Source organism: Marmota monax, unplaced genomic scaffold (genome assembly GCF_021218885.2).
Source record: "Marmota monax isolate L192 unplaced genomic scaffold, Marmota_monax_Labrador192_F-V1.1 WCK01_AAM20220418_F8-fsc00019, whole genome shotgun sequence".
Classification (NCBI taxonomy): Eukaryota; Metazoa; Chordata; class Mammalia; order Rodentia; family Sciuridae; genus Marmota; species Marmota monax.
Window position 1 is genome coordinate 18,484,714 of NW_026695242.1, and position 23,546 is coordinate 18,508,259.

Sequence of the window (23,546 nt, forward strand, 5' to 3'; positions counted from 1 at the left end):
CTGCCACCTGCCTCAATAATCTGAACCATGTTCCTTCTTTCTCTGGGAATGCTCCCTTAGCCAGAAGGACTAGGAGGCACTATCCTGAGACACAGACATAGCAGGTGCTCAGTGAATGTTCCCTTGAGATCTTGCATTGGGGAGGCACTTTCCTCCCTTATATGTTTCAGAGACAAGAAAAGTTGCTCTTCCTCCTGTCCCCATTCTGTTCCTACTTTCTTCTTACTCAAACCCCCTGAAATTGTACCTGGAGATGATTTCTTTGAGATTAAGGATTCTAGTCGTGAATGGAAATATAAGTCTATGCTCCTGGAAGGTGGATTCAAGTTGTCATTAAAATTTTAATATGAGTTATTTTATCAGATATTCTGAAAGGGTTCCACTTGGCCAGTTGGAGATCTCATTAAAGTCAAACAGAAGCGGAATTGGGAAGGACACAAGGACAGATTTTTTTCTCTTCTTGTTTTTTCCTAGTCCTAGCATTGTCTATGTGGCTCTGAACCAATTTCAATTTCTTTTTCTGTCCAGCTTCTTTTAATATCAGAATGGCCTTGGCCTTTTCTTCTGTATCTGCAGCATCTTTCTGTCTATTATTTTTCCATGGTCAATTTCCTATGTTGTCCTGGCTAACTATGTATTTGAAATGAAGCCTGGCCTGGCTTGCAATTATTCTGACTGGTTATCATTCAAAGCATTGATTCTCAAAACCTACTGATCATCACTATATACTGGGAAACAAGATTGGAGTTTATAGACAATATAGACTCCCAGGCTTTATCTCCACAGGGAACTCAGAATGAGTGGGTGGTTGTGTTGGAATCAGCTCAGTGCTGGTCTGGATTTTGGAAATCTTTAGGTGATAACTTTTTAGAAGCTTACTAGTTAAGCAGATGGGTAATCTGGCTTAAATTCTGCATTTCTAGGCCCATTCTTAAGAGAGTTGTAGTGGAGTAGAGATGGTGGGGCAGGGGAAGCTGGTGTCAGCTGTTTTGTTGGGGCACATGGTACTATAGGGTGAATGGAAATCCCTTTCTAACCCAACTACATTTCATCTACCAGCCACTCTTTTCTTCCTATTTAGTCAGAAAAAAGTACTTTTCATGGATACTTCTTTCACTACATTATTCTAAGAAATGTCCTTCTCCCTCTCTCATGAGTCTCTGGGAATACAGACTAAGGAGGCGTTTTGACTCCTGCCTTGTGGACTTTGTGTGGGTAGAGAATAAACAACCCTGGCTCCACTGTTCTAGGCCTTGGAATCCTAGGCAATAAAACCCTGTGAGTGATGGTAATTTCTACCTTGTAGCATGGTCAGGTTGAATTGAGATAGTATAAAAACGCAGGTAAGATGTGAATCACCATGTACATTTACCACTGAGCTACATCTCCAATTCTTTTTATTTTTATTTTGAGACAAGGTCTCACCAAGTTGCCTAGGCTGACCTCGAATGTGGGATCATCCTCCTTAGTACCCTGAATCACTAGGATTACAGGCAGGCATCACTAAACCTGACTCACATTTTTTTTTTACTATGAACAACCCTAAGAAAAACATTCTATATGTCAATCCAATGCACATATGTGTAACTTAAATAAGTTCAGCGAGTTAATAATTAACACTGTACTAACATTTTCTACTGCATCTTACAACCCAAACAAAAAAAAGTGCTGGTAGCTGCTGTGTAATTTTACAATTCACTAACAGGTCACAACATACAATTTGAAAAACATTTCATTACAATATATTACATATTGAATATCTGAGAAAGATCGTGCAAAGGATTGGGCTTAAAATTCCTGTGTAGGGCTGTAAGGTAGGAAGAGAATGCCATGCCCAAAATCAGTTGATCTCTTGGTTTGAGTTTATTTTTTTCCAGGAACGAGGATATGTGGGTATTGGTTCCCACTGTGGAATATGATTTTATAAATGGACTATACATTTGCAATGTACCCCTGAGCAAGAATAGAAAGGAGTTGCTAAATTAATGGAAGCAGATGGTCTTTATTAAAGTAACCAGAAACTCCATAGAACTCAAAGGGTTTGTGTACCTGTGCTCTGTATGCTGGTAGGGAGGTCTACATCAATTGCTAAACTATAGTCTTAGAGTTGTGTTTCTTTGAATGGCAAATGGAGTTATTCACTCTGTATTAAACTTGGATCCACTAATTTGGTCCAGACTCATGTTTCAGAAAGCTTCTGCAATTTTGTATGTTCTGGTGCTCAGTTTCCATTTTTAACTGATTATATTTGAGGAGAAAGATTAATAAATCAAATGAGGGAAAAATAAGTTGTTGCCAAATCCCCAAACAATTGGTATTGTTGAGCTCCAGGGTTAATCTCAGATTGAGTCTTAGAGGCAGCAATTCTAGATGCCTATTCTTCATAGATTTTGCTACTTTGCTATTGGAAAACATTATTATTCACATTATAAAGCACAGTTGATCTGGTAGGTGATTGCTGCTAATGGAGTAGAACAAAACAATACTTGTGAATATAATATTGTTTTCTGTGAGATGGACAGAATGGATTATTGGTGGTCAAAGCCTGGAGAAAGCAAGACAATTTAGATCATTTGGTTAAAAGGAGTGTTTAGGTTTTGTTTTTTGTTTTTTTATAGAGGGAACAAACTATTTCAGCAGGTAAAGAGGGTTAGAGTCTGTAGGTGGCTTTGTTTATTTAACTCACTACAAAAGCCATAATTTAAAAAGATTATAAGGAAAGCTAACTGAAACTTTTATTAACTCATTTTGTGGGTTATTTATATACCATTGCAAGTTAAGACTATTTAAAAATTAAAACCTATTTAATATAGTACAAGTACTATAAATATGATCATCTTTATATGTTTAATAGGTATTCATTTACCTGTTTATTTTTGTCTACTCATTATTCTCCAAATTCTTCAGTGCAGGGACCAAATCTTTTCAAAATTTTGCATCCTTTAGAAGCAATGTTTCTCAAAATGTTGGTATCCAAACTGTAACTTGTATAAGAGAAGAAAAGAACAGAAAATAGGGAGTAAACATTTAATAAGTTTAGTAGAAGTTTGACATTGCTGTGACATCCTTACCAAAGTATTTGTACACAGGGGATGCATTATATAAAACAAACAAACAAACAAACAAAAAGTTGGTCAGTCCTGAACCCCATAAAGTTTTAGAAGCACAGTTACAATGCCTAATTCAGCACTTGGGCTCAGTTAATGTTCAATTAATATTTGTTAAATCATTTCAGGAACTAGACTTGCTGAAGGAACGGAAATAATGTTTTAATTCAAGTAGTTTTTGAGTGTCAACTCTGAAATAGCACTATATCAGTGTATCTAGAAAATGAAATTATAGTTATTTCTTCTCATGAATGAGTAAGCCATTAAATCTCAGAACTGGAAATGATTACATAGCAGTGTGAAGCAAGAAATGGTTTGTTACCTGAGAATGAAGAGTAAACACTGTCAAGGTTGAAGTAAGAACATGGCAGGTGTGTGAACTTGGCTGGGAAGGTTCTCAGAGCTGGTGAGTCCTAACTTGGGCAGTGAAGAATGAGTAACAACTTTAGATGAAAAACGCATTCCAGGATGGGGTGAGGCAAGGTGAGAATGTCTGAGAATAGGAACACAGACTCCTTCCTACCCTAGAGTCGGGGAATGGTCTTACTCCAAGTTTCCCTAGGCAGTATATGAAGTACTGGAGATTTTTCAGTATGAAAGAGCCAAAGCTTTTCACAAGATCAAGAAAGTCTGAGGCCAATGGGAGCAAGCATGGTTTGAGACTACTTGATGCAGAGAAAATGCTAAGAGGTGTGAGATCGAATCTCCTTTGAGTTAACCTCCATCCACTCATCATGGTTCCTGAAGTCCTTGTGCTATGAACATCTATGTCCTTGGTAAGATCTTATTATCTTAGGTAATATCTGTTAGCATGGAGGCAAAAAGAAAAGTCATAGCTGGTTCTGAGCTTTTACGCTTACATGCTGTGACAACACTAGTAGTGACACTGTGACAACACAGGCATCATTATCCAATGACATGTTAGGGCTCAGTTGGTTTGGGAGAGATTTTTGAGGATTGTTGAATTTTGTAGTTTATATGTTAATCTTGATCTAATTCTAGATCATTGCTGCTACTGCCATAGTGGACAGTTGGATCTGACGTGTTTTTCTCCCCACTTTCTTTAGGTGTGACGAAGACATAGTCTCTTTACATGAAGATCAGACTGACTGTTCCAGTCTCAGGTATGGACCATGATTGCTTGATTCTTATTTGTGAGAATCAGAAACCATCTAGGTCTGGTGTCTCTGCATTCTGGTATCTTCTTTATACTCAAATTATTTGTTTTCATCTCTTACACTTGATTTTCAGGGTTTTTGTTTGTTTGCTTTTTATTTGTTTTGGTACTGGGGATTGAATCCACAAGTGCTTAACTACTGAGGCCATATCCCCAACCATTTTTAAAATTTTTTGTTCTGAGACAATGTCTCACTAAGTTGCTTAGGGCCTCCCTAAGTTACTGAGGCTTGCTTTGAACTTGTAATCCTCCTGCCTCAACCTTCCAAGCCATTGGGATTACAAGCATGCACCATATGCCCGGCTAGATTTTTAGCTCTTAAGGGAAGTTTTGTCTTGTATATTTTTGTATACCCACCTTGTACTTAGGACAATTATATCTATTTGGGAAATACTCAATAAATGCCTATTGAACATTGATTAGCCCATCTCACAGAACCCATGGTGCACTCTTAGTAAGAAGTTCTAGACTATTCACCAAACATGTTATTTGGGGCATGTTCTTGGCCATTAGGAGGATCATGGTACAACAGCAAAATGTTTATGGTCTGCTATTTCTTCAACATTTACTTTGTTTTGAGTACTTTCATGAACATTGTCTTATTTAACATAAACAACTGAAAGAAAACTGATGTTTTCTTCTTCATCCAGTAGATGGTAAAACTGAGGCTCAGAGGGATTATAGCTCATACAAATAACATGACACTCTGAGGCAGAATTTGGACCCAAATCTGTCAAATTCTACAGTTCAGTTATTGCATAACAACATTTGTTGAGGGACTATTTTGTATGTCAGAAATGAGTCAAGATTTGGGATAAAGTCAAACCAATCCTAATTCCTCTAGCAGAATTTGGTTGCCTAAAGAAGATAGGCAAGAACACAGATGAAGTATTGCAGTGTTAATATATTATAGGTAAGTACAGGATTCACCTAGGACTGTATTAGTCAACTTTTTATTGCTGTGACTAAAAATATCTGACAAGAACAATTTAGGGGAGCAAAAGTTTATTTTCCACTCGCGATTTCAGAGGACTCAGTCCATGGTGGCGACTATTGCTCTGAGCCTGAGGTCATATAGAACATCATGGTGGAAAGGCCTGGGGGAGGAAAGGTGCTCACCTCATGTCAGCCGGAAAGCAGAGAGAAAACTAGGAGTCACAAAATATATACCCTCCTTAGATTACAACTCTCATAATCTAATCATTTCACCTCCTATATTAACACAGGAGCTATACAAACAAACTATAACAAGAACTAAATAGCCCAGACAGTATTCTGGGATAGATTCCTGAAGAAAATTACACATGGCAAAAAACTGTTTTTTTTTCTTTTTCTTTCTATCTATCTATCTATTTTTTTTTTTTTTGTGTGTGTGTGTGTGTGTGATTCTAAGGCCACAAAAAATTTGATGCCACCAAGCAGAGGGAGCAGCTTAATGGAAAGCCAACAGTAGGCAGAGAGAATATTGGAGTTGGGGGAATAACAAGCAATTCAGGTAGTAGGAACCCTGAGAAGTGGGGGTAAAAATGCAAGGGGTGATAAGAAATGAAGCTTTAGAGATAAGCAAAAATCAGATTGCATAGGGTTTGCATGCCCTACTAAGGAGTTTGGAATTAAGTTTTTAAGTATTGAGGAAACTAAAAAGAACATGAATGTGTGTGAGTGTGTGCAAATAATCACTTGGCCAAGGCCCTGCCCAAGAGACACAATAGCTTTCATTTATTGGGTTGTGACCTGGAGCCAACTTTCTGTGGTAGGCATTTTATAGAGATCATACAATGCTGCGAGGTAGAGATGATGTCCATTTTATTGTATGAGGATTGTAGAGCTGAAGTGATGTAGCCCAGACTGCACAACTAAATGGAAAGATCTTTCAAACTCGTATCCTTTTCTGGACACCATGTTCCTTGTCAGTTATGATTTATTCCAATGAGTAGTGACATAAAATACATAACGTGTACTTTTCTGTTTTGGGAATCCTAAGGAACCAATAAATAATATGTAAAAGGTATATTTCTGGAGATGACTTTGATAATCAGGTCTTACATGTGTATATAGGTGAAAGATGCTTTGCTCCTTTCCCCCTTTCTTTCCCTTCAAAGTTAACATATAATCACATTTATAAATATTGGGCAACTTGGAAATATGACGTAAAACAAACTTTAGGCATTTTGGGGGAATGAGTCTATCAAAGTCATTTTAGATTTGAAAAAACTCCTTTTTTTCCCTCTTATTCCAGAGTGTTCCGGAATTCTACTTGAATCAGGAACATTAAGTTAATTGTAAACTTTTCTTTCTCCCACAGGAACATAAAGTAGATGAGTATTATTCCATATTTCCTTGTGGGAAAAAATTCATTTCAAATGAACTAGTATGATTTCCAATTCATGGTTTGATATTAATTTCTAAACTCATTAGTGACTTAGATTTTTTTTTTCAGGGCGTTTTTGTATGCCAGGTAATCTGTCTACCACTAAGCTGTATCCTCATCCTGGGGAAAAAATAATTGTGAATTATCTTAAGATCAGTGTCATTGGCATTGATTTTTTTTTTCAGTTACTGACAATGAAGAATTATTTCACTTGTTGAGTTCTCTTTTATCAGGGAACAGGAAGTTTGTCCTGAGACTTAAGCTTAACTGTTCTACATTGTTTAATTTCTACCCTTTGCCCACTGCACAAGGCCTCTACTACTGATTATCTATCCCAATCTTTGCTTTGGTCTTTTCCAGAGACTAATGGAAGTTCATTCTCCCCTGAGATTATCTTAGTGAATTTAATCTTTCTTTTATTTGTGAAAATGTGTCTTTAGCAGAGAGCATAGAAATCGTCCTTTGTTGGTCTTGCCTCTTGGCTTTATGTGTCCTTCAGCAAGGAGGAATATCTTCCCAGATCTCACCAAAACTCTTTTATGGGTGGTTCCAATAAGAGAGCATAAAGCAAAAACACCTGGGGAAAGTGGCTGCTCCTAATGAATTGCATGATCTGGCCTAAGTGATTTCCAGAGGGTTAAGGTTGATGAAATTCTGTTTGCTTCATTCTTAGCAAAATGAAAAATAAAATGTATTTAGGTTTAAGTAAGACCAATGGCTTCAAATAGGAGTGTTACCATGTCAGTATTTCTGAGAAGATTAGAACTGAAGGGGTGGGGGAACACTGTATTGAATTTGTGGAGTGAAAAATGCAAGCACCATTCCTTGCACCTGAAGTGTATGTATGGTGGTAATGCCAGCCTCTTCTATGTTCTTTAGTGACTTGGGACTAACAGAACCCAAACACCAAGATCTTTGACTTTCCACTAGGGGCTTTGCTCAGATGGCCTGGTTAAGTAAAATCAGGCTCTTACCTTATATTTGATCCAGGTGACTTGTATTCTATCAAAGTAGGTCCCATTAAACTCTTAAATGCCTCTGAAAATTGTAAGGAGATGATTATAAGCTTGGGAGGCATCCCATCTTGAACCCAGAATACAGGCTTGAGAAACTGAGATCTTCCTGACCACCGTGAGTCTGGGTAAATTGGCCCTTTCATTAGGCATGTTGTTTGGTTGCTGCATTTTAATCTATAAATTTGGGATTACAATGTCTACCCTGAAAATTTCATATTATTATTGTGAGGAAAATGTGATTTATGTGAAAGCATCTTAAAGTGTAAAATTTAAAACCAATGATGGTATGCACATAGTGACAACTATAAAAAGTATGTATCCCCTTGAAGAATGGAAGGGAGAGTAGAGAAATTAAAAAGCGTGAAATTCTCCATTTCTTAAGTTGTTCCTATAAAATTAATTCTTAAGTAGTTCCTGAGCCTGCACTAAAAATTTTGTTAGGAATCCTATTGGTATAGCAGCAATGAATGTATATCATCAGCGTCTCTTTTGTCCACAGCTTTATTCAATTTTTGGTGCTTTTTAATTGGGACTCTCTTCTTGTAGGGATGAAGACAATAAAGAGAATTACCCAGACGCCCGGGCTCCTGTAGAGGAGCACGCGCCGCCCCACGGAGAGGCACCGCAGCATGTAGAGCAGACGGTGCAGGTGGACTGCGTACTGCGACCCGCCATGGGCAACTTCAAGTCCAGGAAGCCCAAGTCCATCTTCAGAACTGAGAGTGGGAGGACCCACGGAGAAAGTCAGGTATGGCTAACATTTTGCTGGGTACCTTGGCAGAGATGAGGGTAGTTTGAGGGCACTGCCAGCCCGAGACACTTGGATGCTCTTGTGAGTAGAAATTGTGCATTCTGGACAGGCTAATAATGCTTTAGTGCCCTTTCAAACCGGCGTTCTTAAATATTGGATTTTCACGGAAAGGAGCGGTCTCTCTTTTGCCGGGAAGGGGAAGACCTCTTTTTCCTTTCTTCATTCAAGACAGTGTAGCTCTTGCTCCAAACTTGGGGATTCTAGTCAGCAAAATCAAAAGTGCCAGCTTGATCTGGAGCCATGTATTCTTAGACTACAGTTTAGTGGCCTTGAATAAACATTCAGGTGTGTATGTGTGTGTGTTTCTGTGTGCTGGTGGTATTGGGTTCTTTGGAGCCAATCAGTATTTAAATGAACGAATGCAGCGTCTTTCCAACCAGATTCTGGTTATCAGTTGGTATTTTATAATTGTTTTTCTAGTTGTCTAGACTATAGCAAAGAACGTGATTTTAAAAATCCAAAAGTTCCTCATAATTTATGATGCTTTTAAAAGAGATTAAATATAATCTGCTTTTATCTTACTACGAAGTTAATATTGCCAACATATAGATTATACTTATAATGCACTTAACATAGTTTTGAGGACATGGATGCTCCATAAATGTAAGCTTTACTCTTTTGTTAAGATGTTAACTTTAAAAATAATGCAGGAGACTCTTAAGTGGAATATGCTAATTATGTAGGAACTTTAAGTCCAATCCTATTTAGCAACGGGTGCCAGGTGATCTTCCTGTTAGAACAACTTTTGCTGGGCAGCTTATTTGACCTTGCAGTTTTGTTATGTACCTTGTGAATTTTGTTTCTCTTCTTCCTTGGCATTGTGACCTCTTATTTTTGCAGTGAAGTGTGAATGCCTCTGCATTCATGAAGCTGTATTGTGATTATCTTATTCTGTGTATGACTCCCATTGCAGAGGAGAGCCTGGACTACCACTGGGTTGTTATAAGCTTGATGCCCTGAGTGCTACTGAATGTACCCCACCATCTGTCTCTTTAGAGTTTCGCTGGGAAGGCACAGGTTCCAAAGGGTGCTTAAGTCTGAGTGATTTCAGGAATCACCTGTGACATTGTGGGCTTCAGAGTGACTAGCCATCTCAGAATACCCTCTTCTTGTCATTCTGTAGTCTGGCCTTACAGAAATTACACAGATGTCAGTTTGTAATAAGGTGGTAATGGTGTATGTAATTCCCAGCCTGTTGCTTATACATAGGAAAGTTAGAGGAGAGAGACATATTGGCATAGTCTTTGCACATAAAACTGTATAGGAATTCTGATGGGATTTGAGTGGCCAATTCTGATTCATTGAGCTTTATTTTCAAATATAATTTGTGTAGTCAAAATATTGGTTGTATTATAAATTCTCCCAATTATATCCTGGTTAAAAGGAAGATTATTGTTGAATGCATACAAACAACCTCTTTAGAAAAAGTAGGGACACTTGGTATGAATTTTTGAACTCTGGGGTTCAGTGAGACTCCAATATCATTTTTAAATGTTTCATTTTATTTGACATAAGCAGTGTGGGCTATCGATAGTTGAAATAGAAAACTCCTTATTTTCAGAAAATAGAACATTAAAAATACATTGAACAAAGAACATTATAATAATACTACTTAGAGTAGTCTTAACATAACTGATTCTTTTTTCCCTTGACCTGGGTTTGGTGGTATCATGAAGTGGTCTGCTTCTTCACAAAGTCTTGCAAATCCTGACAGTCTGCTGGTGTCACAAGATATCTATATCCAAGGTTCAGTTCTTTGAGCTGTCAATTGTTTAAAGGATGTGGTGCTTTTCCATGGAGTGCTTGAGATTCTTTGTCAGAGACACAAACCTGGCCTAAAACTGAGTAAAGCCTTAAGCATTGGAGGAAAACAAAACTATAGATGATTGAAACTGAAATGGCTATGATTAATTTACTACTGATAATTTTAAAATGTGAAATGCCTAATGAGCCTCATAATAGAATAATGCATAATGTGAAGTGCAAAACAATAAAATCATCCCCCTCACAATTAGACAGAATACCTTGAAGGATAATGACTAAGCCAGTGACTAAGCCTATTTTCAAATAAGCCAGGGAATATTATTTCTGGTATTATAAAAATGGATGAATATAGGTTTTCAGAGGAAAAAAAACCTTAATGTAAAACATAATTATCCTAAGACTATACCAAGAATATCAAGTAAAAAGATGCATTAAGTTGGGTGTAGGTCCTAGACATCTGTGTTTTTATTAGCTCCATAGGTAATCTGTCTTCCTTTTAACCAGGATTTAATTGGAAAAATCTATTATGCAACCAACATCTTGTGTACAGTGTTGTTTTCAGAATGAAACACAAATGAAGCTCGCTGCTATATTTGAGAAAGAACTGAATTATAACAGGCCACTTAAATTTTGGGCATCTTACTTCTGCTGTGTACCCTAGGTTGAAAACCTGTAGCTTTGATGATGCTAGATTCAAGTGAAGGCTGTGGACAGGTCAACATCTTAAATAGTAAATGTTTATCACTGATAACACTATAGAATTGCCTGATATCAGGTAAAGTTTCACCAAATATAGGACAAATATAGGGAAATTTGATAGAACTGTCTGGTAAGAGTTTTGATTACAGGGCAAATGTTATATTCATTAGGCTTACCATGCAAGGTTGTAGAGAGAATCATTTTCTGTAAAGCTGGATGGATGCACTTGGGGGAAACTAAGTTGAAATTGTAGCTGTGAGTCCTGTCTGATGCTCGTTGCCACTATTAAGACGTTGAGTTCTCATATTGTTATGGGATCATCATTCCCTAAGAGCAACTGTAAAGAACCGATGGGTATAACCCTCTTTGAGACTGAAGAACACTATTGTGTATGGGCTGGGGTTGTGGCTCAGTGGTAGAGTGCTTGCCTCGCATGTATGAGGCACTGGGTTCGATCACCGGCACCACATGAAAAAACTAGATAAACAGAAATAAAGGTAATGTGTCCATCTACAATTTAAAATATTTTAAAAAAAGAACACTATTGTGTGTGTTGAGCTATTGAGATTTCTGGGTTTTTCTTTTCACAGAATTTGTATGTAGGATCTGAGAGTAGTTTTTCATTCTGATCCCAATCAGAATGTAGGGAAGGCAGAAGAAGCCAGATGGAAGCCATTGAAAGTTTGGCTTGATGCCCACCTTTCTTACCTTTAAAGTTCAAAATGAGCTGGGAATCTAGCTCAGTTGGTAGAGTGCCTGCCTCGCATGCACAAGGCCCTGGGTTCAAACCCCAGCACCAAAAAAAAAAAACAAAAACAAGAATTCAATTTGGAGAAGGAAGATGGCGGCGAGGGGAGTGCATTACCCCCGTGTGCTGCTAAAGTTCAAAATGAGCAGTTCCACTTCTAGTTGGTCAAGTTAGGACTTTAATTTGAGCAAGTTTTCTTTAATCTTGGCCTTGACCCACCTCTATGAGAAGGAACCAGAGTAGAGTAGCAGAATCTAAGATTTTCTGTGCATTTGTGAATGACTAAAATTCCAGTTTTGCATCCACTTTGAATGTCTTAAAATGAGAAAGCTTAGTATATTTACAATAAAAAAGAAGACCAGGATCCATGAAGACAATGTAAGAATGTCCTCCAAGAAGTTAAAATGTTTGGGATTAGGAGAATTTTTATTTGAACCAGAATCAGTTTTCCTTTCTGCTTGTTTATCGGTTTCTCTCGTAGACAATGAGCTTTGGAAAAGAATGGCTTGGGTTAGGATCATTTAAGGACCTGTCTCCAGAAAGGCTGGGTTTTCATTGATATATTGAAGTTAAAACAAGATGTATGAGTCTGTGCTAAGCATAAATTCTTGAGTGAAATGTCTAGTCAAATTGCAAACACTCTTTCCAAGGAGAAGAACTGATTGAAGGCATGGATTGTATGTTTTAGTATTTTGTGGAAAAATTAAAAGTGGTCCTGTACTGAATGCTATGCAAGTTGTAATATTAATTCCTGACAGGCTGATTTGAAACAGATTAGATTTGATGAACAGAAACTACTTCCTGTATTGGACCTTAACACTGTCCAGAGGGTATTCATTTTTAGCATTAGTAGATGGAGTCTTGTCATCCTCACTCCCTGCCATCTGGCATCATACTATGCATCATCCTTCTGTCCTCTCCTCTGGTGGCTATTTTAGCAAAATACAAAAAGTACAAAGCTATATAGAGAGCTTTTCTGCAGTGAGCTGTGTACTGTGATCCTTCTGCTAATCCACTTCCTTGGGGAGACCAGCTGTTTGGGCTGTTGTATATCAGCATCAGGTTTCTTCTACTTGGCTGTAGTAGGTGCTGTAAGAAGCTGGAATGAAATCCAGGTCTGATTGTAAAATTTTCATGTTAATGTTTCTGCAGAAATAAAAAATTAAAAATAATAATTTCAAGCAAAGTAACTCAACTATAAAATATTTATTTATGGGGAATATTATTATTGCAATAGGCTCTGAATTAAAAGAAAGATAATAGTTAATTCTGGGTCATTCCTCCCACCTCTCCAAAATTCTGTTTTCAATTATGGATCTTCTTTATGCATTGTTTGCTTTTTTGCAGGGTGTTGAGAGCATGAATTCATTGATTCTAATAATGGGGAGGTAATTGTTTTAACTGTCAATTTATGACCCATTATTTCTCATGCATGATTTTTACAGCTCCAGTGTGGATGTTTTACTTTAATTTCTGTTTATGTATGGATGTTCTGAAAGATTTTACTGGTGAGGAAGAAAAGTGGTCCTCTAGTATGTTTTCTTTTTTTTTTTTCCCAGATCACATGTAGTACTGTTTTTATTCATGTGTTGCCTCCATGAGGAGGCACCACATGAATAAATCTATAGCTTGAATAGAATAAATCTATTCATTCACCACATGAATGAATCTATAGCTTTGTTCCCAAAGCTATAGATCCCATTCTGGAAGTTCAAAATCAACAGCCCCAGGAAAGCACCAACAGCTCCTTCTCACAGGCCATATTTCTAAGTTTTACTTATTTTTTATTTTTGATTCTTTTTTTATTATTGTTCAAAACATTACAAAGCTCTTGACATATCATATTTCATACATTTGATTCAAGCAGGTATGAACTCCCATTTTTACCCCGTATACATATTGCAGATTCACATTGGTTCCACATCCACTTTTTTACATACTGCCATACTAGTGTCGTATTCTGCTGCCCTTCCTATCCTCTACTATCCCCCCTCCCCTCCCCTGCCCTCCCCTGTTTTCTTAGTTTCCCTTAATTATCCCAAGAGTAAAGTGATAGAGATTCAGGAGAACAGGGTTCTGAGAAATGCAGTGTTCTTAAAAGTGAGGCCAACTGAGTCAATGTTTAGATTTAGTGGTTTCTCATGGTCTATAAGATTTGATACTCCTCTTTGAATTTAACTATCAACTCCTGTTCTTAAACAGTGAATCTAAAGATGTTTAAAAAGAAACATAATGTCTGCAACATAAATTTGTCACTTTTTCGAAATACGCAAATATATTTAGCTTACATACTGACACAAAGGAATCTCAAAGAGATGTGCTTTGTTTACTTGGACATTTAATGTGAGAAGTGTTAAAAAATTGATACTCGTATGGAATTTGCATTCAGAACAACTGATTTGAGACTTTCAAGTTTATAAGGAAAGGGAAACTTGAAAATTTTACAGTGCTCAGGGCTATATTATCTGATAGTCCATCTATTATAGAATTTACAGAAGGATTATTTTAAAAAATGAACAAGGACACTGGGGATATGCAGCTCATTGGTAGAGTGCCTACTTAGCTAGGGAAAGGCCCTGAGTTCAATCCCCAGCACCACCTCCCTGAAAAAACTAATTGAAATAATAATAAAGTACTGATGCTATTGGTTGAGTGTAGCAATGGAGGTTGGTAAGGACTTATCTCCAGTTACCACTGCCTATAATATTAAACAGATACAGACTGCTTCTGTATAGGATATTAAAATGGTCTGTTTTGCTTCTTCCTTTGCATCTTTTGCATACACAAATTCTTAAATAATTTCTGATTTTTCCTACAGAGTTCCCAGGATGGTTTCTGACATTATGCAGCCATTTAAATTCATCCCATAATAAAATAAGTCAATACATACATGGGAAAAAGAGCATCTTTGGGACATTTTCCTTCTCGGCTATTTTCCTTTGTTACTTTAAACATCAGCTAACTAGATCTTTAAGGTCCATCTTTTTATTTTGATAAATGGAGGTAATTATATCAATCTTAAGAGATTATTGAGGATTAAAAGGGATAGTGATATAAACTTAAATGTTCAACAAATTTTAGGAGACTAAAAGTAGTTTGTAGCTTGTAGAATATTTTATACCCATTTGGCTGGATATATAATAAATCTTATTATTTGTAAGTCTCCTGAGTTGTGCAAGGTTGGTAGTGTCCAAAGTAACCCAGAGCATTATGATTTAAGCCATCAAAAGTGCATTTTTCACACACACACTAGCAAGCCATCATTGGTCACTAGGAGGTATGTGGACAGAGCCAATTAAGGAATATGGTTAATGAAGCATTTTTAGTCTTGAATGTTTCTGGTTTGAGTCAGAGAGAAAAGATCTCTGAAGAGTCCTGTACCAACCATTAGAAACTCCAGTCCTGAAGTTGTATACAGGATTTCTTCACTCATTGACCAGAGTTGGTCATATGCTTCCTTCATTAACACAAGCCCAAAATACACTGGGCCAAGAAGTACAATCCTACCACACTTACTAAGGAGGAGAATAAAATAACGGCCAACAACACTAGTGACTTCCACATTCTTTATTCAAAATAGCAAGTAACCCAAAGCAAAATTAAATTATGTCCCCCTCTTTCTGATGTGTAAAATACTAAAATATTGATGTTATTAATGTGAAGGACTAGAAGAAGAAAAAACTTAGGTTGTCTCTAAATTATATACCTTATTGTTTTCAATAAGAGCTGGAGTTTTGTCAAGCATCCCTTCAATTAAGTACCTGCTTTATTATTATGTGGAACAAAGAAGTAGGTCTAGTATTGATTTCTTCTGGATTGCCAAATGAAAATTTAGAGCTCACTAATTTTGCTGTTTTGTTAGGAATAATTGGGGTCTTACTCTTGCCAGAATATTGTAGTATCTTTGGGTTATGATGGAGTGATTTGGAGGCAATTTGATCCAAAAATACTTCCTGTAAAAAGTGTATTTGGCAATTTGAATATTGTAAGATGTGGGAGCTGGGTTTCTGCATTCGCATACATATGCAAATTCACATCTTCACTTACTTGGTGATATTTATCCAAGAGCAGAGTGTTCTTCAGGCAAAGAAAACAGCTTAGCAAGGACTTCCACAGCCTGTTTTGGAGCTTGGAAGTAAAGCTGTTTGGAAGGTTTGGATAGTAGAAACGTAATGAACTGACATTTTGGGCAACCGAGAATCACTAATCTAAACTTTATCAAACACAGTTAAATATCACTCTGGGACTGAGACATAACATATCAACCTCAAGCCTACAATTTTGGGCCCCATATTTTGTGAGAGAAATAGTTGCCAGATACAATTAAAATTTGAATTCCAGATAAACAATATTTTTAGAACAAGCATGTTCCAAATATTACATGAGATATACTTAACATAAATTACATATTCAACATAAATTCATTGTGTGTCTGAAATTCAAATGTAACTAGGCATCCTGGGTTTTTTTTTTATTTGCTAACTCTAGTGACCCTATCAAGAATGAGCAGCCTGAGCATTTAATCATATGCACTGTCTCTTCTCAAGTAACCCATAGTATCCCTGTAAGCCTGAGAACTGGCTTGTTTTGTTTGTTGTTTGTTTCCTTGTCTTTCAAGAATGGTTAAAGATGGCCTAGGAAGGGAGGTCTGCAGCCTGTCTAAATGGAGAAGATTTGTTAAAAGCATTTATTTTATCTGTAGTGTTCAAAGAACATGAAACATTTTGGAAAAAGCTGCCCACTCTCTTGGGATGATAAATCCTTAAAAAAAGGACAGAAGCACTCAAAATTTGAAAATTTACCCTCAAAGTTTGTGAACCTATTCTATAGAATCCTGCTTGCTATGATCAGTGGCCACAATCAAATCAATAGGAAGGGTGACTTTTATGATCCAGCTTCTGCATTAAAGTGACCAAAAGTGACATAGCTTTTGCCATAAGCAGACAGAACAGTACTGCCATGTTTTGAGACTTAATTCTATTGAAGATAAGTGGCCAACCAGAGCCTCCTAGTTTTGAAAAGTGCTGCTCTGCACTGAGGCTAGTGTTGCACAAACATGTACACAAGCATGTGAGGATAGTTAGCTATTTTAAGCTTGATGTTATTATGTGTATGCCTCCAGGCACAGGTAACTTGATGTTTTTTGATCCTGATGGAACTTTATCTTTCCACCCAGTGATCCTGGGTGTGGTTTTGTTCTGAATCTTTATTTAGATGAATGCCTCACAGCTTTATTGTTTAATAAGTTGTAGCCACAATTAGGGGATTTTGTGTAGAGACAGATGTTTGGCACTATTCCTTTTGTGCTTTAACATGCTGAGCTGTAGGGTTATGATTGCTTGACTTGGTAATGTTGTGTGCCTGAGCAATTTCAACAGGAAAGGTCAATTCAATGTTAGATTTGGGGGCTTCTTCTCTGTAAATAATGTTAAATACCCCAGGTTTAAAGCTAATTCAGTTTGTCAGCCTGGTAAGGGGTTGTGATTGTCTTTCATTGTGTTTTAATCAGAAAACATGATTAAAACAAAAACCACCACGGGAAGCCATCAGATGAGTGCTTGTGGATCCACAGGAGGGCATATTTTTCTCCTACCTCTTTATTCTGTCAGTTTCTCCCTGTTGCTAGTCTTCTCTGCACTATTGAAACTGGCATTAGATTTAGAAATATAGCCTGGCCTTATGAACACCTGGATACTTATCTCTCTCTGAAAACCAAGAGGATTGAACAAAAGCCTGAATTAGTTGAGTTCTAAATATAAAATAGCTTTAAATCCTGAATATTTGCCGATTTCTTTTAAAAATTTGTTGAATTTGTTTTTTACTGGTTACTTACAAAGACTTTGGTAGTTTGTGACTCTTTCTACCTGATGTGAAGCAGCTTGATGGAAGTGTGGGGGTCAGGGAAGTCTTAAATCCCCCACTTTCCCATCCAGCTTATGCCAAAATTCAGGATGGGAACTCAGTGATTGGTTCCTGATGAAGTGCCTGGAGGTTAGAATCCTAGCTGGGCCATGTGCTAGGCAGGGATCATTAGAGCTCTGTTCCAGTCAATATAGCTTTGATGTCTTCAGGGTTTGGTGGCAAATGAGGGGCTTAAGCCCAGTTCACCAAGAAGTCGCCAAACCTATGTAGAGACTGTGGTGCTCTCAAGGTGGGCATCAGGATGGGGAGCAGTATGAGGGAACTCGTACTGGGTCAGACAGAGATTCTGATCTCTTGGAAATGGAGGCAAAATTTTAATACAACAAATAATGAAGGTCTTTGTAAACTGTTTTTTTTAAACGATTTTTAATAGAAAAAATGAAATAGGTGCAACAATTATTGAGCATTATTTTACTTTCATGTTATTGAAATTTTCATTATTTGGTTAGAATTTTAGAAATAACACACCCAGAATTTATTAGGGTGTCTGATTGTGATGCTATACCTCTGAATACATTTTGTTGTTGACTAAGGTACTTTTGAAGTTGGTTTATTTTGGCTTCCTCTTACTCACAAACTAGTTGCTGTGATTTGTTTCAGACTTTAATATTATGTTCTTTAAAGGGAGTCTTTTTCATTGTATTCAAGACTAAAGAGTATGCCTTTAATGCACATGCACACACAAAAGTAAACACCTGTCTCCTTATTTTGAAATAGATAATTTTAATCGGTTACCTGTATTTCTTTAGTGATGTCAGGATCTACATTCTATTCAAAGATGGTCCGCCCCAGACACATTAAGTTAGCCTTTTCCTTTTCAAACTGCCAATTATACTAACTGTCCCTTCCTGGGCAAAGCCTCCAGTTGGTTTTGTTTGATTTGACAAATTTGCTTGATTTGGGTCAATAACAACATAGTCTTTCATCAATGATGCCAGTTTAAGTGTGTCTGAAAGGACTTTGAGGGCTACTGGATTGAATAATGTTTCCCCCAAAATTCATATCAACTTGGAACCTCAGGATGTGACCTTATATGCAAATAGGTTTGATCATTGCATCAAAGATGGAAAATTGGCTACAAAGTAGTTGGCAACCACATAGAATAGATAGTCTTAAAGTCTGGCTTTCTTAAGATGATAGATATAGTTGACATATTGGTCTCAGTGTTGATTTTATTATCATCTGAGACCATGGTTGGATGGCAAGATGCAGAACTTGTTGACCTTTAGATCAGGTTTCTAACTAATAGGAATCCTAAGAAGCCTTGGACCACTGTAGCTGTGACCACAAAGACAGATGAGATCCAGACGAGATTTGATGCTTGTGGCAGGCATACTGTCTATCACAGGGGAGATAGGTGCCAAGTCCTTGGAGTCCTCAAGTGCTGGCAGCAACATGGTATCTGTTGTCATTGTGTTCACTTGGATCCTGGTGAAGCACCTAAGGTGACTGAGGGATGAGAGTACCCACCTATACATTTGTTTGAAGGATTGAGGTAATACTTTTAAAGTACTTACTATAGTTCTTTGTGTATAAATAACTATCAAATAAATGATAATATTTATTGAGCATTCATTTAACATTATTAACTAGTATATTTATTATATCCTCACATATTGTCACTATAGTAAGAATGAAAATGATAAGTTCATTTTTTCTTGGGAAAAGACAGATTTTTTTTCTCCCCTGTGGCCATGGTGACCAGTAACCATCAGGACCTGTCTTATCCCTGTCTATATGGATCAGTAACAACTTGCTTCTGCAATTTTGCATGTCTCTTTAAGCTAGCCAGTCAGGGCATCTGCCAGCACATGAGATTGTAAAGCCCGACAATTAGCAACAGCTTAACTGTCGTAATATGCTTCTGCAAATCAGTCAGTCAACAATATTCTCACTCCAGCTTTGCTTCTGCAGCTGAAGGTCACCTGATGCCTCAGCACATTCTGAAGTCTGCCAGTCCCTGACCTCTAAGGGTCTTCAAACCCTGGGTACGATGAGCTCTTTGCTTAGTTTAGGTAGACTCTCTTAAAATGCAGCTCTCTTGGTTTAGCAAGCAAGAAATTCCACTTTGAGTTCATATATTAAGTTGGGACCTTTTTCTTCAATGGTAGAGATCTGTATAAAGTGATAAGGGGGTCACAAAGATGGGGCCATATGGAAGAATTCATATAAGAGGTGATTTTCAATCCAAATTGTGCAACAGGAGTCATCCAAGTGGAGAAAATGGCAGGGAGGTTTCCTAGGTAGAAGGAATATACCATGAGTGAAGAGATGAGGGATACTGGCAGTTCAAAGGCTGCCACCTGATTTGTCATGCCTACACTGTGAGATGTGGTAAAGGAAGATAGACTAGAGAAGTTTGTTCTGGCTGCGTTGTAAGGGTTTTGGATTCCATTCTAAGGAGCTTTCTTATTCTGGTGTTGCTCTAACATTTTGTTTGTTTGTTTTCTAAGTCCTAACAGCAGAGGAGACCCAACTTTTACCATAAGAGGGAGTTTCTTTTAAATCTTTCTATAGAGGATATTTTTCATTCCATTTTGACTGCCAAGCATCTGAACTCTGTTCTTGTGTTTGGAGAATTTCCCACAGGAGAAAATAAAAGCTGACTCCTTTTCTTTTTCCTTCCTTTACTTCTGTAGAAGTGGAAAAGGCCAATATTTACTCTTCCATCTTCCTTTCAGATAGAACAGGGGGGCAATCTAGGTTCTGCCATTTGGATGTACTTGCCTCAATCTTGGCTTAAGAGCATATGGCTCAAAGAAACTCCAGGGATGGAGTGTTTGCCATAAGAAATAAGATCTGGCTGCATGCAGTGGGCATGGTGGTACCCATTTTTCAGTGTGTGGTGAGCATTGCATACTATAGAATTAACAGTTTTTCATCAATCCTAAAATTTACATATTACCAACATTTTGATATCATTGAAATGAGAAAGCCCCTTAAAATCAGTGTTGTGATAGTTGATAATGTTATAAGAGTTGACAATAATGTTAAGCAGCATTATTTACTTAGACTATTATGCTATTATTTTACTTTTAAAGATTAATTATCAAAAAATGCAGTATCCAGATTAGATTAGTTCTGAAGCGAATTTTGTTTTTATCCTGGCCTAGCAGTCCAATGGATTGCTTCTCCAGCCCTTAGGGTTGTTCTGTAAGTTTCCCAATAAATTCATTCTTTGCTTAAATTATTTAGTTTTTCATCATCATGACCAAAATACCCAATAAGAACCACTTGGAGGAGGAAATGTTTATTTGGGGCTTATGTTTTCAGAGGTCCAGTCCATATTTGACTAACTCCATCAATCTGGGCCTTAGGTTAAGCAGAACAATATGGTGGAAGGGAGTGGCTTAAGAGCAGAACTAGCTCATGGCAGCCAGGAAGCAGAGAGAGGACAAGTAGCCATGGTAATAAGATATCATCCCCAAGGGTATGCACCCAGTGACCTACTTTCTTTAGCTTATGGTTACCACAACAGTCCATGCAAACTATTAATCCATCATATGGATCCACTGATTAGGTTACAGCTTTCATTGCATTTCTGAATATTCCTGCATTATATATTACAGGAGCTTACTGGGAGACACTTTCAAATCATAATAGTTCATTTCTACTGTTTAAAGCTAAGGATCTTGATTGATACATGATATCATCTTAAAATGTTTGAGAACTCCACGGTTTATTAATGTTTAAGTGAAAAAAAAAATTCTAAATTATATTTGATGTCCCAGGAAATTATGTTAATAACATAGTCAACAAATATTTATCGAGTATCTGTGTGATATGATAGAGAATGAGTTCTGTGATAGAGTAGATACCATGAAAATTTCATTCTAATACATATCTTATGGGCTTAAAGCCCCTGGCACAGCACCCAGTGCATGCAATGAAACACTGGTAGATACCTTAACACCAGGAAATGATGTCACCTAATTTTGGAATCTCTTCTTATGGACTTTCTTCAGTTATTCTTAGGATTCCACCACGGAAATTATACTATCTCCCTTCAGGATTTCCTGTATCTTTAAGCCGTAGGGAAGATAGTTTGTAGTATGGATATGTGGCCTTTAAATTGGAGATGCTGTAATATCCATCAGCCCACCTCCAAATGTTATTGAATGGAAACGTTCTGTGTTGAGCTCTTCTTCTTCCTTCCAGATAACCTCTAGGTTTCCAAATAAAAATCCTCAGAATGAGCAGTGCTCATTCAAATTAGTATTTAAATCTAATAATCTTTTCTTAGACTTTTCTCAGGTCCATATAAAGACTTTCCTACAGTGTATGTACCCTTCACTTGGAATATTCAATTCAATCCAAATGCGTCATCTGATCCTGTTGTGTAAATGGAAGCCCTCTTTGAAACAAAACCTCTACATAGTCTACTTTTGGCTAAAGAGTCTGTATTAATCAGCTTCTGTCACTAAAAATACATGGATATCTGTCAGCCCAGCTCCAAATGCTGAACATTCCTCCTACTTTTGAATTAAAGAAAAGATTATTTAGCTTTCAGTTTTGGAACTTCAAAGGCCCAGATTGGGCAGTGTGGGTGTAGGCTTTCCTCTGGTGATAGCGGTGGCTGTAAGCACATTGTGGCAGGAATGTGTAGGAGCAAACTATTGCCTCTTGAACTGGAGCAGAGACAGAAAGAATAGGCAGGGTCCCACATCCCTTTCAAGGACATGCTTCCAGCAACCTTAAAACTTCTCATAGGCACTGCTTTTAAAGTTCTAAAAACCCTTCATCGACCACACCCTGGTGACCAAGCCTCTCTATATATCCCTTTGGGAGATACTCAGTAAACAAACCATAGCAGAGTATGATAAAAGACTTAGAGAGAGAAAGTCCTAATGGCTGTTAAATGGAGAATCAGACAGAGAATCTAAGATGAGGGTTGGCCCCTGTCAGGTCAGTCCTGCTTGTCTTGTCCCTTTACCTCTTACCCAAAGTCTAGCATCTTGGGTTCTGAAGATATGAATGGTGTATTATTGTTGACTTAACATTAAAGATTGGGCATCTTTTAATTACTGTTAAAATGGATGTGAAATCATAATTGTAAGTGAATATTTGAGATTGATAAGATACCACTATTTTCAATATGTCTTTTCTTTTTACATATCTTAGAAAATTAATCCCCAAAAGAAAATTATTTCTCATAATTTATTTTTAGTTTAAGATGGTATGGTACATAGAATTTCATTTCTATCTTAGTTTATTGTTGTCCCAGTTATAAAATGTTTCTTAAGTAATTTTCTGTGAAACTGAAATCCATCAAAGCTTTTCTGGTTTCTGAGATAATACTATTTCCCCTCTTTCTTCCCCTGTGTTCTGAAAAAAGATAAAACAGAACCATGTATTGTAATACTAGGAAATATCTGATGTTTCCACAGTCATTAAAAGGGGGATGTTCAAATGGCGTGATTCCCCTTTATGTTAACTGATCCATGTTTCAGGAGAACAGTTAGACTTGCCTTGAAATCCTCAATGACTAGTTCAGTGGCAGGGAAGACAGACATGTCCCTTGATGATACAGGAATGTGTTTAGAGCCCAGTGCTGAAAACTGTCAAATGTCCCTGCCTAATGCCGTGTTTTATTCAGTACTTGGATAGATTTCAGTGCTATATAAGAAAACCTAAAGCTGTTGAATTTAAATTTGCTCAGAATTTGTGAGAAAAATGTCTGGTTTGACTTTTACACAACCACCATCTATGAAAAATTGTTAGGCATAATCCTGATGTAGGCAAGGAAAAAAAAACACTTAAAACTAATACTCTCCAAGTACCTAAATGCCCTCATTTAAAAACATACTCGATAAGTTATGCTAATGGATGGGAAAGCAGTTGAAAAGTTTACATACTGCCAATGCCAGCTGCTGTTAGTGTTTGGCAGTTTCTTATTTATTCAGTAAAACAGCTGTTCAAGGCCCTTCCTTA

General features: G+C 37.2%; 1 protein-coding gene across 6 annotated transcripts in view; it reads left to right on the forward strand.

Annotated features, from left to right (window-relative positions):
• Positions 1-23,546, forward strand: part of Fam13c (family with sequence similarity 13 member C) — a 117,305-nt gene that overhangs the window by 2,387 nt on the left and 91,372 nt on the right. For all 6 annotated transcript variants that reach the window (XM_058578033.1, XM_046419768.2, XM_046419766.2 and 3 more), the window contains 2 exons: positions 4,175-4,231; positions 8,218-8,419. In XM_058578033.1, coding sequence (XP_058434016.1) covers positions 8,345-8,419 — 75 coding nt within the window. In that variant the 5' untranslated portion in view covers positions 4,175-4,231; positions 8,218-8,344. The remainder of the gene's footprint in view (positions 1-4,174; positions 4,232-8,217; positions 8,420-23,546) is intronic.